The sequence below is a fragment of the Clinocottus analis genome, unplaced genomic scaffold (genome assembly GCF_023055335.1).
Source record: "Clinocottus analis isolate CAN_PGR_092001 unplaced genomic scaffold, fCliAna1.0.p SCAF_7, whole genome shotgun sequence".
NCBI classification, from domain to species: Eukaryota; Metazoa; Chordata; class Actinopteri; order Perciformes; family Cottidae; genus Clinocottus; species Clinocottus analis.
In genome coordinates this window covers 21328119-21341121 of record NW_027176229.1, presented here as the reverse complement: position 1 = coordinate 21341121, position 13003 = coordinate 21328119, and the positions used below count along the sequence as shown (strand labels likewise).

The window sequence follows — 13003 nt, the reverse complement described above, 5'->3', positions numbered from 1 at the left end:
TGTTTCCTCGGGAAGTTTGTTTTTTAACAGAAAAGACTCATGAAAGAAGGATGAGTCAAGAGGGAAAGAAAGGTTTTACATACATGACACAGACAAGACAGAATTACTAAAGAAGGCCTGGTTTATTGGAGTACAAAGTACAGACTGTCTTTCCTCACACACATCATTCACTGTGCCGCGGGGGGCCGCTAACTCTTTTTGTTAATGTAACAAAAACAGCGGACAGTCAACGTATTAATTCGGGCACAGACGGACCGGGGAGGTCTCGTCCTCTGGGTCCGCTCGCTCAAACACACCATATGTTGAATTATTGCACATCTCATCTGCAACGAGTAAAGCGGTCATGTGATACTACAACAGGCTTCAGGAAGCACGGTTGGGAAAAGAGGAAGCAGAGTGGAACAAATCGGGGGTGATCTCCAAAAGTAGCACTAAAGCTCAACGGAGGCTTCTTGGATTTTTCTTTTTCTTTGCGTCTTCAACGTCTTTGCAAAGCCGGAGCTCGTCTGTATCAGGATCCAGTGCGGCCTGCTTTCATCTCCCCGTAAGCACCGTGAAAGTTGAGCCTCTGTTCCTGTTTTTATTCGCTCCGTTTCACACACCCGGCCAAGTTAAGAAGCTGCAAAGGACCCGCAAACAATCCATTTGACAAGGGGGGCGCAATCCGTTAAGCAGCGCGTGTTTAGTTAGCTCGTCTTACCGTCCCAGCTGTGCCGTACATGTGAACACTTAAAAAGTTCATATCTGTCACACACACGCGAGCTGTTGCCGGGGGTTTTAGTGCCGGCATCTGGTAGCGTTCAGTGGTTTGCAGGTGAGCCGTGGGAATGAACATATAATGACGTGACACACCTACACACACTGTTAGCCTGGCAGTGTTTAACCTGTCCACGGGAACGCTAACGACGCAACCGCTACCAACTCCTTTGAACTAATCTGCCGTTACGGCACAGTGGTTTGTTTAGAGGATTAGTACAAATATTTTAAAAAACAGCATCACGGTCCAAAAAAAAACAAAAAACATTGGTCAGGAAAAGTCCATCGGCTTGCTGCTGAACCGGAGCCCTTGAGCCCGTTTGACCTCTCGACCTGAAGCTGTGGCGGGTCAGAGTTTAACGATTTCTGTCGCAAAAGTCTTCCATCTTTTCAACACGTCGCAGATTTCATCCAGGCTGTCGTGGAGACAATCACTCGGAGAAATGTCCCATCGACACAAGAAGAAGTGACGCCGCTCACAGCAGGCAGATCAGACTCTTCCCCTCTTCGATCTCCTCCTGAACCTTATCGCTGGAGGTGGCGATCTCCGCCTGTGCGGACAGAACGGCGCACAGGAAGGACCCCAGCGTCCCCCCGAGCGCCGCGTAGAAGGCCCAGCCGAGGGAGCACAGGGCCGGCCTGAAGGGCGAGGCCTCGGGCCCGCAGTAGAGCTTCACCTTGTCTGAACCCCAACCGGCGGGGTACAGCATGAGGCCCACCATCAGCAACAGGCCTGGGAGGCAGGGAGGGAGGGAAGGAAGGGGAAAGAGAGAAGAGAGAGAGAGAGGATGAGACGACGGGTTGAGTCACGTAAACATCGGGGCAGAGAAAGCACAAACAGATCACCGAGCAGCTGGGAGCGCGGTGACTCAACTATATAATATGTGTGTGTGTGTTTTGCTCCTTCAGCTGACAAGCGTTTGATTTGTGACGCGAGCGTCCATTTGACCGCTTCTGCAGTGATGTCAGGTGACGATAGATCACCCGCTCGACAGACCCGTCCGGCCAAAAACGCACCCGCAGGAGACGCGGCGAGCTTTCTGGTCGAAAAGTATCCGACCTCCAGCGGTTTAAGGAGAGCGATGGCACGCCACTTCAACGTTGCCAACTCGTAAAAAAAAAAACCTGAACGTTTCGACTTGTAAACTCCACGGCAGCGGCGGAGGCATTCCCCCGAGGCTGTGGCGCGATTATAAAAACACGCAGTAATGGGCTTGCAGGGGCGTGTAACCGCCGTGAACTCTGACTGTCAGCATTAGTGAAAAGGAGTCGTCCCGAGACTCCTCCCCGGTTCCCCGAGGGTGCTAATTTTTGTGGGAACTTCCAATTTCCTTCCTTTTTTTTGTTTTTAACTGGCAATAAAGGAGAATGAGCGTAAACGTTCGGGGGTTTATAGGGTGAAATCATTAGCATTTTAGCGGCAACGCTGTAAAAGTACAATATATCAGTTAGACAGGGGAGAACAATAAAGTCATGGGCTTGTGTTTTCGGAGAAAGGCTTTAAAAAGGGGGCATATCAAGGTCTTTTTTCAGGTTCATACGAATATTTGGTGTTTCTACTAAAACTCTACATGCTTTAACGCTGATAAAACACTTTATTTTTCTCATACTGTCTGCCTGAATCTACCTGTATTCACCCTCCGTCTGAAACAAGCTGCTTTAAGCGCCTGTCTCTTTAAACCCTCGTCCCGAAAAATCCCAGTGATCCGATTGGCCGCATTCTCATGTGACACAGGAAGGGGAGACAAGTCTCAATGACTTGTTGAATCCCATGTTTTCTGATCCAGGCAGCCCACAAAATCCAGATGGTAAGCACCGAAAAAGTCTTTTTTTCATGATATTTTCTAACGAAATATTAGAAAATAAACTATCATATTAAATAATGGGAATTTTGAGTTTGGATTTTGATGTTTGTGTACAGTATTTACAATTATTATATATATACTACAATGCTTTTGGAGTGTCCTGTTGGTTTGATTCAAGCTAGGGGTCTTTGTTATGCATCTTCTCACTCTCTTCTGGTTTTTCCTATCTTTAACTTTATCTATCTCTAAAGAACACTATAGAAAATATAAATAAAACATTTAGAAATTGATTCCCGAGTGTGTGTCGGACATGCGCCAGTTAAAAAAAACAAATGGGTGACTCACCCGCGATGGCCTGGAGCAGTCCACAGATGTTGAAGATGCTCTTCTTCATGACGCTCTGGAAGCACATGCTGAACACGGAGACGCAGGCCACGCCCCCCAGCACCAGCATCCCGGCGGCCAGAAACAACATGGCGGCCTGCCAGAAGCCGCTGGCCACATCGCCGAAGGTGGCGGCGTAGGGCCCGCAGCTCACCATCCCCGCCCGCGACCCGACGCGGAGGCAGCGGCCGTAGAGGCCGAGCGACGGCCGGTACTCGCCGTTGCCCGCCGCTTGGTCAGAGCGCGGGAACCCCAGCAGCCAATCGGGGCTCATGAAGGCGATGAGCTCGGCGAAGGCCACCATGATGCTGAGCAGCGTCCACAGCATGGAGCGGCACGTGACAATGACATGGCACATGGCGTCGACCGCGTTTCACAGACGGCAACAGATGGTTTAAAGGAAAAGAAAGTATCTCGAAGCTCTCTGGAAGAGCGATAGTTTAAATTCCTTTCCCCGACAAAGCAGAACGGTCCAGCAGATTCTTTGTTTCGCCGGCTGTCCTTATCGGAGCGGATGTTTTCTCTCCTCTTTCCCGAAGCGGTCACGGCGAACAGCTACAGCGCACCGAAGCAGCTTCCCTCGGCCATGACACCGTCTGTAAAAACACACCCACGGACACAGAGACACACACCAGAGGGTCAGAGACACACACGGAGTCTGTACTCATGTGAAGGGGGAGTAACTGACGAGTACAAGGGGGGGAAAGAGGCAACTGGTTTCCCATCCGCTATGAATCACCGACTCCCTTGTGTTCGCCCCCGCGGGGTGTTTCATTTGTACCATTGTCCCTAAACACCACATCTTCCGCGCAGAGCGCTACTTCACATTCACTACTGTCGGCCGGCAGCGAGAGAAACAGTGAGCAACACTTCCAGATGTCTTTTGCAATAGTCGAGATGACTCACAGACACACACACGACTGAGTTCATACTGTCGCCACTCACACGCCCACCGGGCCTTCGTGCGATTGATATCTGCCCGACGACAGGAGCCGTGTGAGTTTAGCGACTGTGCAGCTGTCAATAAAAGTCTTTTTTCGACTGCAATCCAAACTGGATTACGAATAACCTCTAACAGATGACATTTTCAGAGCGCTCAGTCTCAGTGTGTGTGTGTCTGAGTCAGTATGTGTGTGTGTGAGCATGTATAGGTCGCTATACTCAAAGCGATCGCCCGTCTCTCTGTTATGTTCTCGTTGCCGTGGTCTCGTGGAAACACGCAGGGTTTCTCAGAAGCCCTGTGATGTCATGAGTGTCGTGATCCAGCGTTACGATGACACACGCAGGAAAATATGCCGGGAGAGAGCCGGGGCTTCAAAAAAAAACTCAGCCGCGCTGACGGATCTTTCTCTGGTGGAGTCGGTGATATCGCAGGTGAGGAGATATCCGGCATATTTGGGCCAAATTTGGGGAGGTGAATCACAATTAATAGTCGGTGATCTCAGCATTAAAACATTAGGAGCTCGATAACCAAATCAGCTTGACGTCGTGGGTGGAGGGAGGGTGTAATTTGGTCTTTTCCTTCACACAAACACACACACACACACACACAGGAGCGGCAGAGGTCGAGCAGTTCTTCTGCAAGTCCATTTCAAAACGATCGGCTCAGATGTATGGATTCATGGATTCATACTGCTCTTGTCGCCATATTGTCTGTCCATTTCTGTCGTCAATGAGCGCGACACCAGAACAAACCAGAGACGTGGGCATCGATTTAAGGTTTCATTCAAAAAGATAAATCCACTCCAGCATTTCCTGTAGAAGTGCTTTCTACTGAAGAAATAGTCCAACTACAAGCTGCTGACGGCAAGCTTCGCCAAAGACAAGTCGCTGTTGAATTCTCTCAAAGTTATTCTTTACCTCTGTGAGCATCAACAAAGTCTCGATCATTCATTGTACGAGAGGCAGGTTTTACTTTTTGTGATTTTGTGTCTCTAAAAGTGTATCGGCCCAATAGGTTTATGACCTACATCCATAGAGAAGGCCGGCTCCACTGATAAGACTGTCTATTCATTTCGTTGGCGATGAAAAGTACACCACAAAAACATTCATTAGGAGAAAACATTCAGAGGAATCACTGTGGCATGAGGTTGCACACAACCTCCCCGCCGGCCTCAGGACGTTAAATCACTCCGCCACATCTGTGAGGAATGAACACTGATGCCGTATTCTGTCTGATACAATCTGAGTCGGTTCAAAGGGAGGGGAAAAAAAACACTTCAGACGTTCCTCTCTCCTGGCCACAAAACACAAAGTATTATCTCATGCGGCTAAAAACGGCTGACTGATTCATCCGAGGTCAAGCCGAAACCGGCAGAACCGGGTCACCGATAACAGAGTCAGAGGCGTGACGGCGTGCGATGGAGCCGAGGTACGGGATGCGAAACGCTCAGGATGCGGGCGTCGCTCAGACGCGTCTGCAGTTCTTTAGGGGGGTGTTTTTCAAGCCGTTTCAATGCTAGTCTTCAAAAAAAAGTTTTCTCATTCTAATTAGAGATTTCATGAACCTTTAACACAAATAAACGGGTCTGTAATCAGCCGGCCGGAAGATAAACTGAAGGAAAATGCTGCAAAAAAAAAAGAAAATGGCCGAAATTAACAGACAGAATCAGTGTCCGACTAGCTTTCTTTAAATCTAAACCCGCCAACAAAGAGACATTTGCGATTCTACTTCCACGGGACTCGCATGACAAAAAGAAACACGCGTTTTGCGAGCACGTTTGTGTGTTTTTTGAGGGTTTTGGGGTGTGCCCGGTTTCATTACAGTCCCTGCGTTTATTCCAGGCCTTTTCACAAAACCATTGCCGTCCTTGTTGCTGTCACAGTTTACATCCTGCAGTCGTCACATTGGGTCTCAGCCACCCCGGGCTGCAGTTTGGTGGTTTTTTCCCTCTGTGGCGTTTGGCGTCCTCTGTTTACAGCTGATTGTACGCTGCATCCAGGCCGGCCACGGCGCTGTCTGTTGAGACTGCCATGTCCCTCAAATTAGCCGCTCTGCCTCTTTAAAAAAAACTACAGGCACGGCGCGTACACCCCGCTTCACTCATACCACCACCTTTTATTACATGCGGCCACCCTCATAAGATCTTTATTTCATACTCCAAACAATTATCTTTACCATCTTTAACACCAGCTCATACACGTTTCAATCGTCCTAATCTCGCACAGCGTGTGAGAGGTCACTGCATCCTGACACCGAGCGACACTTTCCCGCCGGCTGCTTGTTGAACAGACGTCTGGGAAAGCGCTTGTGCGGCATTTCCTCTGCAAGGTCGGGAGGAAGAGGAGGAGGAGGAGGGAAAAGGAGGGTGAGGAGAGCTTGGACACTTCGCGGCACATCAGACGCTGAGACTTATGTCTTCTTCGAGGCCGCGGCGCCGCGGGCGAGAGGTCTCGGCCGCCCCCCGGTTGCTTTTAATCGGCATGCATCTTCAAGCCCGACCGACCGACAGACAGAAAGTCGCAGATATGCATCAACACCGGCACCGAGAGATCTATCTGGGGGGGGGGGGCGTCCCGGCGCTTCCGCCGAATCCTCCCACGATGCCGGGTTCGACCGGTTCCTCAGCGGGAACGCCGCGAGATAAAAGCGTGACGCAGTGAAGGCCCGAGGACGACTCGCACACAGTCCTTGCTTCAATCCTTCATTCAGCGAGGCAGACTTTCTCTCACGGCATCGCGGGCCAACAGCTCGGCTGTGAACAACCGGTCGGCCAGGCTCAATAAAACGTCCGCTAATGAAGCGTCGGTTTGAGCAGAGCCCCGCCAAAGCCCTCCGGACGAAGCAGTGGATACGAGGCGTATGTGGGTCAGTCAGTTGGCCGTGAGTTGAAGGAGCCCGCCGCCGAGTAGTAAATCTGGAGTAATTGGTCCGAGATATCAGCAAAGGCTCTGGTGGCATGCCAAGGTGCTGAGGTAATGAGTGCTTGGCCACTGTGGTCTGCTCCTGAGAGGGAAAGTGAACAAGGAAACCTGAAAGGTGGATGAGTGAGGGAGCTAAAGCACAGCTGACCCAGATTGTTCTACGGACACAACGTTAGTTGATAAAAGAAAAAGTATAGGAGATAATGAAACATGCTTTTCTCCATAACGGCATGAGCTTATCAGTGTTTAGAGATATGAAGGCTGAGCGAGATATCAATATTCTATCAATATTGTGATTGTGAGACCAGATAGACATAGATTTTAAAGGCTACGTTCCAGTATGGCGTCGTGATCTAATTTGTCATTATAGTCACACTACTGATGATTGTTCATCTATAAAACATAGTGTGTATATATTTGTGTGAAGGCACCAATAGTAAACCCTACAATATTGTTGCAATATCACATCTTTTGATGAAAAACTCTATATAAATATTGGGAAATTATATTTTTTCCATATCACGCGGCCATGAAACCAGAGTACCGAGCTGTGAGGACGTGGCCGGGCCACATCATCGTCAACAAGTCCATATAAATGCAGTGAATTTCATAAAATAGTGGTACCCGATCCCAGCTTGACCCACTAGAACTCAATACGGCTATTTGAGTCAGTACGAGCATGGTATCTGACACCGGTGTGGGTTTTGGTGCATCTCCGGTTTAGGAAAAGCATGTCTGAGCTGTTAGATCACCCACCGAGGAGCGCCCACCGCCAAGTCCATCTGGGCTGGGAGGACTCCACAGATCCTGAACCAGCAACCTCAAACCAAGGCAATCTCGTCCCCTAAGCTGCAGAGCCCGGCCCGGTTTGGTCTGGTCTGGTCATGCATCTGGACCAGCCAGGAGGAAGGCCCGGAAAAACCCACATAAGAGGCTGCTTCGTCATCACGCAGCAACTCAAACGAGACGTGGACGCAGTGAGGAAATCCCTCAAGAGGGTCGGGAGGAAGGAAAAGAAAGGAGCGATATGAAACTAGTGCGATACCAGTCGGAGTTGGGCAGGACCGAACGTATCCCTCTTTTATCAAAGAATGCAGTCGAGCTCCAGGCGAAGCGAGGAGGAATGAAGCAACGGCCGTGGCTTTGAATGCTGAACCGACACTGGGAAAACATCACACCCTCCAACGCTCAATGCCTCAAATCAATCGCCTATTCATTTTCAAAAAAGGACAGACGTCACTCCCTCGTCTTCATCAAGTCTCTATTCGGTCGGGGATGATGCAGAGAGCGCCGGGCAAGCCAGAACACCTGCCGCTGTACAGAGACAACCGAAGCCCTCCAGCCAACGCCTCGTGAACTTTCATTTACATCCACGGAAGTGCAAAAGATCAACAGTGAGCTCCTGTTTGACCTCCCCTCCCCCTCCACACCTCCTCCACACCTCCTCCAGGGGTCTGAAATGGCAGATTTGTGAACTTGACACCCGAACCACCACGACGAGGGAACAAAAGCCTTTTCGAAACAAAACTAAAGAACGAGAGAACATGCACGCAAAACTAATTGTCTCTTCGATTGTCACGCCTTAACCAGTAGCCTCAAGGGATGGAGGGCGGAAGGGTGGAGGGGGGGGGGCATCCACCTGCTTTCCCAGCATGCTCCCAACAGGAGAGGTGGCCAGAAAAAGAGACACCAAGTTGAGTTTGGCTTCTTTGGTTTCCTGGAGTCTCTCTCGTGAACCAATCCGGACCGACCAAAGACCCTTCAAGAGCCCTTGTTTCCTCGCTAACAACAGGGCACGAAAGAGCTGCGGGTGGAGACGATGTTTCCCACGTTGGATAGGCATTCGCCACAACAACTCGTGTCCCACGACTCCAACCACTGAGCGATGGCGGCCGTCAAACGCAAGTTTGGCGCTGCGGGGTTAGTTTAGCTTTGTTGAACAGAGCCAGATTAAACACCTCTTAAGAAATCCAAGTAAATGTTATGTCCTTAAAATGACATGCCAGCATAAAACATGACAATGAAAGGCCCCAGAAATGTAAACAGTTCCCAACAGCGTTCAGGAAAACAATACAGTCACTGAGGCACAAACACCAAAAACAAATACACACCCATATAAACTGTGAGGAGGATTTAGCCTGCGCTCGCTCGCCCGCTCGCTCGTCCGGGGTGTAATTGCATCAAAGCGCATGACTTACCCGGAGGAGAGAGACAGGCGAGGCCCGCTTGTGCATGAGTGAGACACAGAGAGAGAGAGAGAGAGAGAGAGAGAGAGAGAGAGAGAGAGAGAGAGAGGAAGGCCCACTTCATCTGGTGCCACTCGGCTCAAACAAAAGGCAGCACAAAGACGTGCCGCCCCGCCCGCTCGCCCACCGTCGGCCCAGAATGCACCTCCCCGGGTTCTCAAAGAGCGGCCGCCGTGGCCCCCTAACCTATTCAATCTGTGCAACGCCCCCGGCCCCCCTCGCACGCCGCTCCAGCTCCAGCTCCATCTCCATAGGGGGCCCCCCTCAACGTTCGTGACGCACAAAAAGCCCCTCGCTGACCCTCACATTTCACTCGCACAAAGACAGGAATGACACGGCTTTCGCTCGGCTCCCTCCTCACCTCGTCTGCAGGGATGATGGATGCACGCACAAACTTTCTGCTTTATTTTCTCTCTCTCAACAGCTCCAGATCGGCCCTTTTACAGTGATGCGCGAGCGTGCGCATGAGGGGGGGGGGGGGGGGTTTAAATGTTATTTATGGTTCATATTGAATAACAGTTCTTGACACTCTACCAATACGTCAACTTGCGTGTGAGGAAGGTAACTACGTCGTCACACAATGGCGGCGTCGAGCACTGCATTAACAATCAAACTTGGCACATAGGAGAAGAAAAGGCATGAAAGACGGGAACTTCACTGCATTAAATTGGGGCCACTGCAGTGACTTTACATCACAAAGTCAGTGGACTTGACATGGAAAGTTACTACGTGAGCTGTGAAAACAATATATACAACTTACCATAAGATAGTCGCACTCTGGGGGAAGTGAATGGAGAACATTGGCTCTCCAAGAAAGTAGATAATCCATCAAATAATCAACAAAATAAAAGAATATGATGAGCAACAATGCAACGACCTGGAAGTGGTTAGTCTTCTCTACTCGGTCTACTCTTACTTTCTGTATGTTCACAGGTTGAAAATAAATCACAGAAGACTCTCCCTTCTGGTATAAACCAGACCCAAATAGATATATTTAACATACAGCCACCAGACTTTGAAGTTTTTGTGTGTGTTTACTAGGAAACAACTGGAGAAAACAAAAGCAATCGCCATCAAATTGCTTCATCCAGCTCCAGTGACACCAAACAAGTTTGCACTTGTCGCCCAGGCGGTTGTCAAACAATCTAGGAAAGAGCAGCAGATCATGGAAATCCCACCAAAAAAAAAAGTCCAATACAACGCAATAGCCGGCACACAATAACTCCTGGAAAAAGAAAAATTGAATTTGCGAAAAAAAGTGTAAACGTTTTTTGTTATTTTTCTTGCTGGCGACTCCCTCCTCCACTCATCATGTCACTAGAGTTTGTCCTTGAACTCTGAATAGAATAAACACACAACGGTTGTTCCTGGTTTTGTTTAGTTTGTGATGTGGAGCCACTTCCCCTCTCCCGGTGTGAGAGCTCCATGGGTGGCTCCCACATGGGGTGGACCAAAAGGACACGTGTGGAAGACAAGGTCAGGACATGAAAAGAGAGGTTTTGATCTACATATACATATAGAAATATGCAATTTCTCTCACAAGTCACTGTGCTGGGATTTCCAGCTGCTGCCAGATGTCGTCATTTTTTTAGATGCCTCACTTTCTCCCTGTCCACATCCCTCCAAAGAAATGCTTTTTTTTTAAAAAACAAACGGAATTAATGCAGCATGCAAACATTCTTTCAAAACACACACACACACACACACACACAGTCGGATACTGAGAAAAGGAGAGTGGTTTCCTGACAGCCAGAGACTCTGACCTACACGCGAGACTCTCTGGCGACAACCTCCGTTTCATTCACGACACTTTCTTTTCCCGGCGACATGAAGTCGGGCAACCGAAGAGGAGACTTTGAAACCAGCGTTTTACGCTTTTACGTTTCCCCTGTCGCGTTGCCTTGTACTTACGGGAAGTCAGCGTGGAGGAGGTCCTGCAGGAGAAGAAGAAGAAGAAGAAGCAGCAGCAGAAGAAGAAGAAGAAGAAGAAGAAGAAGAAGAAGAAGAAGAAGAAGAAGAAGAAGAAGAAGAAGAAGAAGTGGCTCTCCTTTGTTTTGAAACGCTGGGTTTGTCTTCCTCGCGCGGTCGCAGCTCTCCACGCGCTCATTAACTCCAGTCGCCTTTCTTCAGGACGTTATTATTCCTCTTTCTCTCCCCCCACCACCACCACCAACACCACCACCACCCCACCCCGACGTAAAGCCGCCCCACGCCGTCTGACGTCGGCTTTCCTCCTCTCCTTTCCTCTCTCCTCTCCTCTCCTCCCTCCCTCTTCTCCCTTCCCCCTCTGCGCTTCTCAGAGAGAAGAGGAAGAAGAAAAGTGGGAGAGATGATGAAGAGTTCCTGGACTCCGCTTCCCACAAACTCGCAACAATAAACTGATTTATTACAACTTCTCCCTCTTTTCTTTCCGTTACACTTAAAGTTGTTTTTCTTGTTTCTGTTTTTCTTGTTTCTCTCACAGGAGAACTCAAATGGATGATAATATGATACTGAGCATATTAGTACGTTTAATACATAATTATTTCGATTATCTGGAATTATAACAATGTGATTGGGCGATGACACATTGATAAATCAAACTGTAAACAATTTAATTACATATATTGTTTAATGTCTGTCGTATTGTACGATGCCGCTCCAAATTCAATCAATATTTTCCTGAATTGGTTTGATCACTGACAGGGACTTTACACTATTTCCATTTGGGGGGCAAACTGGGGCCAAATGGGATTTTAGGGGTTTCAACTATTTAAATAAGGAGCCAGGAAGGTCATCCACTTGTCCATGTCTCTGTCTACTTGTCAACGCGCCCTCAGTCATGGTACTGAATCCTCAATTTTGCTGTGATTTAGAAGGTTTATCGCTCACGTGATGGAGCCGATGTGTATGGAAGTCCATTTCCACCACACACCCAAAAAATTTAGGCCAAAAAACAAATAAAAATATTAGAACCAAAAAAATAAATAAATAAAATAAGGACCCAAAAAAAAATTAGGACCCAAAAAAAAATAATTTAGGACCAGAAAAAGCGCGATATAAATGCAGTCCATCTATCATTCATCCCCATAGGTTTGCGTCTCAATACGCATATGACAATAAACACAATGAATCGATCTGCTTTCATGTGAAGTCACTGAACCAAAACATGAAGCTTTTGATTTTGTTGGTTTATCTACACATTAAACACACAATAACATGTTGGTTATCTTTGGAGGGGCTTGTAGGTGGATTATGTTACCTTAAGGCAGAACCAGGCTAGCTGTTTCACTCTGTTTCCAGTCTTTACGCTAAGCTAAGCTAAGCTAAGCTAAGCTATGCAGCTGCTGGTTGTCTCTTCAAATTTACACACGAGAGTGGAGGCCCATTGATTGCCTTTTCCCCCCGAAGACTATATTAACCACGACGCAGAACTTTACATAACAAAGTAATAGAGGCTCGACTTTGACTTGATGGTAGTTTTTTGGATGTGGCATCGTATAATCACAGCGGTGTCTTCGCCTCTGTGTTGTTGTTTTTTCACCAGACGGCACGAAGTAATAGGAGCACATCTGTCACGAGGTTGCAGGAAAGACTTGAGCTCAGATTCTCTTCTGCACGCTGCGTCTCCTCCCGTAGAGAAGAAACTGAGCTCTTTCCTCTCGGCTCACTCAGGGAGCTGAGCCGGAGACACAAATTACATTGTGGTCTGTGGAACGGTGACAACTCAGGGACTGACTGTCACACTGGGACCATATGAAGGTTTTAGGTGGGCGGGGGCGGGGGGAGAACAGTAAGCGACGCCGAGGGCCTCGACTGCATGTTTGGAAGGATTTTTGTGGCTTGTCAAAGTCATGTGAAATGGTGCTGGAGGAAGTGCTTGTAGGTTGATGAAGGCCTCGCGCAGTTCTGTCAAGAGTCACTTGAGTAACTGAGGTATCGTTTACAGACAGGTTTGGAAAAACATAC

The 13003-nt window shown here is 48.6% G+C and overlaps 1 protein-coding gene across 2 annotated transcripts; it reads right to left on the bottom strand.

Moving 5' to 3' along the window:
• Positions 1-103: 103 nt before the first annotated feature.
• On the bottom strand, positions 104-11195 carry LOC137778961 (LHFPL tetraspan subfamily member 2a protein-like). Of its 2 annotated transcripts, XM_068566364.1 has the most exons (3): positions 10967-11195; positions 2907-3541; positions 104-1489 (listed from the first exon to the last, which is right to left on the bottom strand). In XM_068566364.1, the coding sequence occupies exons 2-3, from the start codon at positions 3301-3303 to the stop codon at positions 1233-1235; spliced, it is 654 nt and encodes a 217-aa protein (XP_068422465.1). In that variant the 5' UTR covers positions 3304-3541; positions 10967-11195; the 3' UTR covers positions 104-1232. The 2 variants fall into 2 exon arrangements, with proteins under 2 accessions (XP_068422465.1, XP_068422466.1); XM_068566365.1 differs by lacking the exon at positions 10967-11195 and having other exon boundaries at positions 2907-3578.
• Between the last annotated feature and the right edge of the window lie 1808 nt (positions 11196-13003).

What these genes read in the sequence shown, in the direction of transcription:
- LOC137778961 (XM_068566364.1), bottom strand. Translation starts at nt 3,303, where the DNA reads ATGTGCCATGTCATTGTCACGTGCCGCTCCATGCTGTGGACGCTGCTC. An exon ending in ACTGCTCCAGGCCATCGCGG is followed by an intron (nt 1,490 to 2,906) that starts GTGAGTCACCCA and finishes CCTGCCTCCCAG; the next exon opens with GCCTGTTGCTGATGGTGGGC.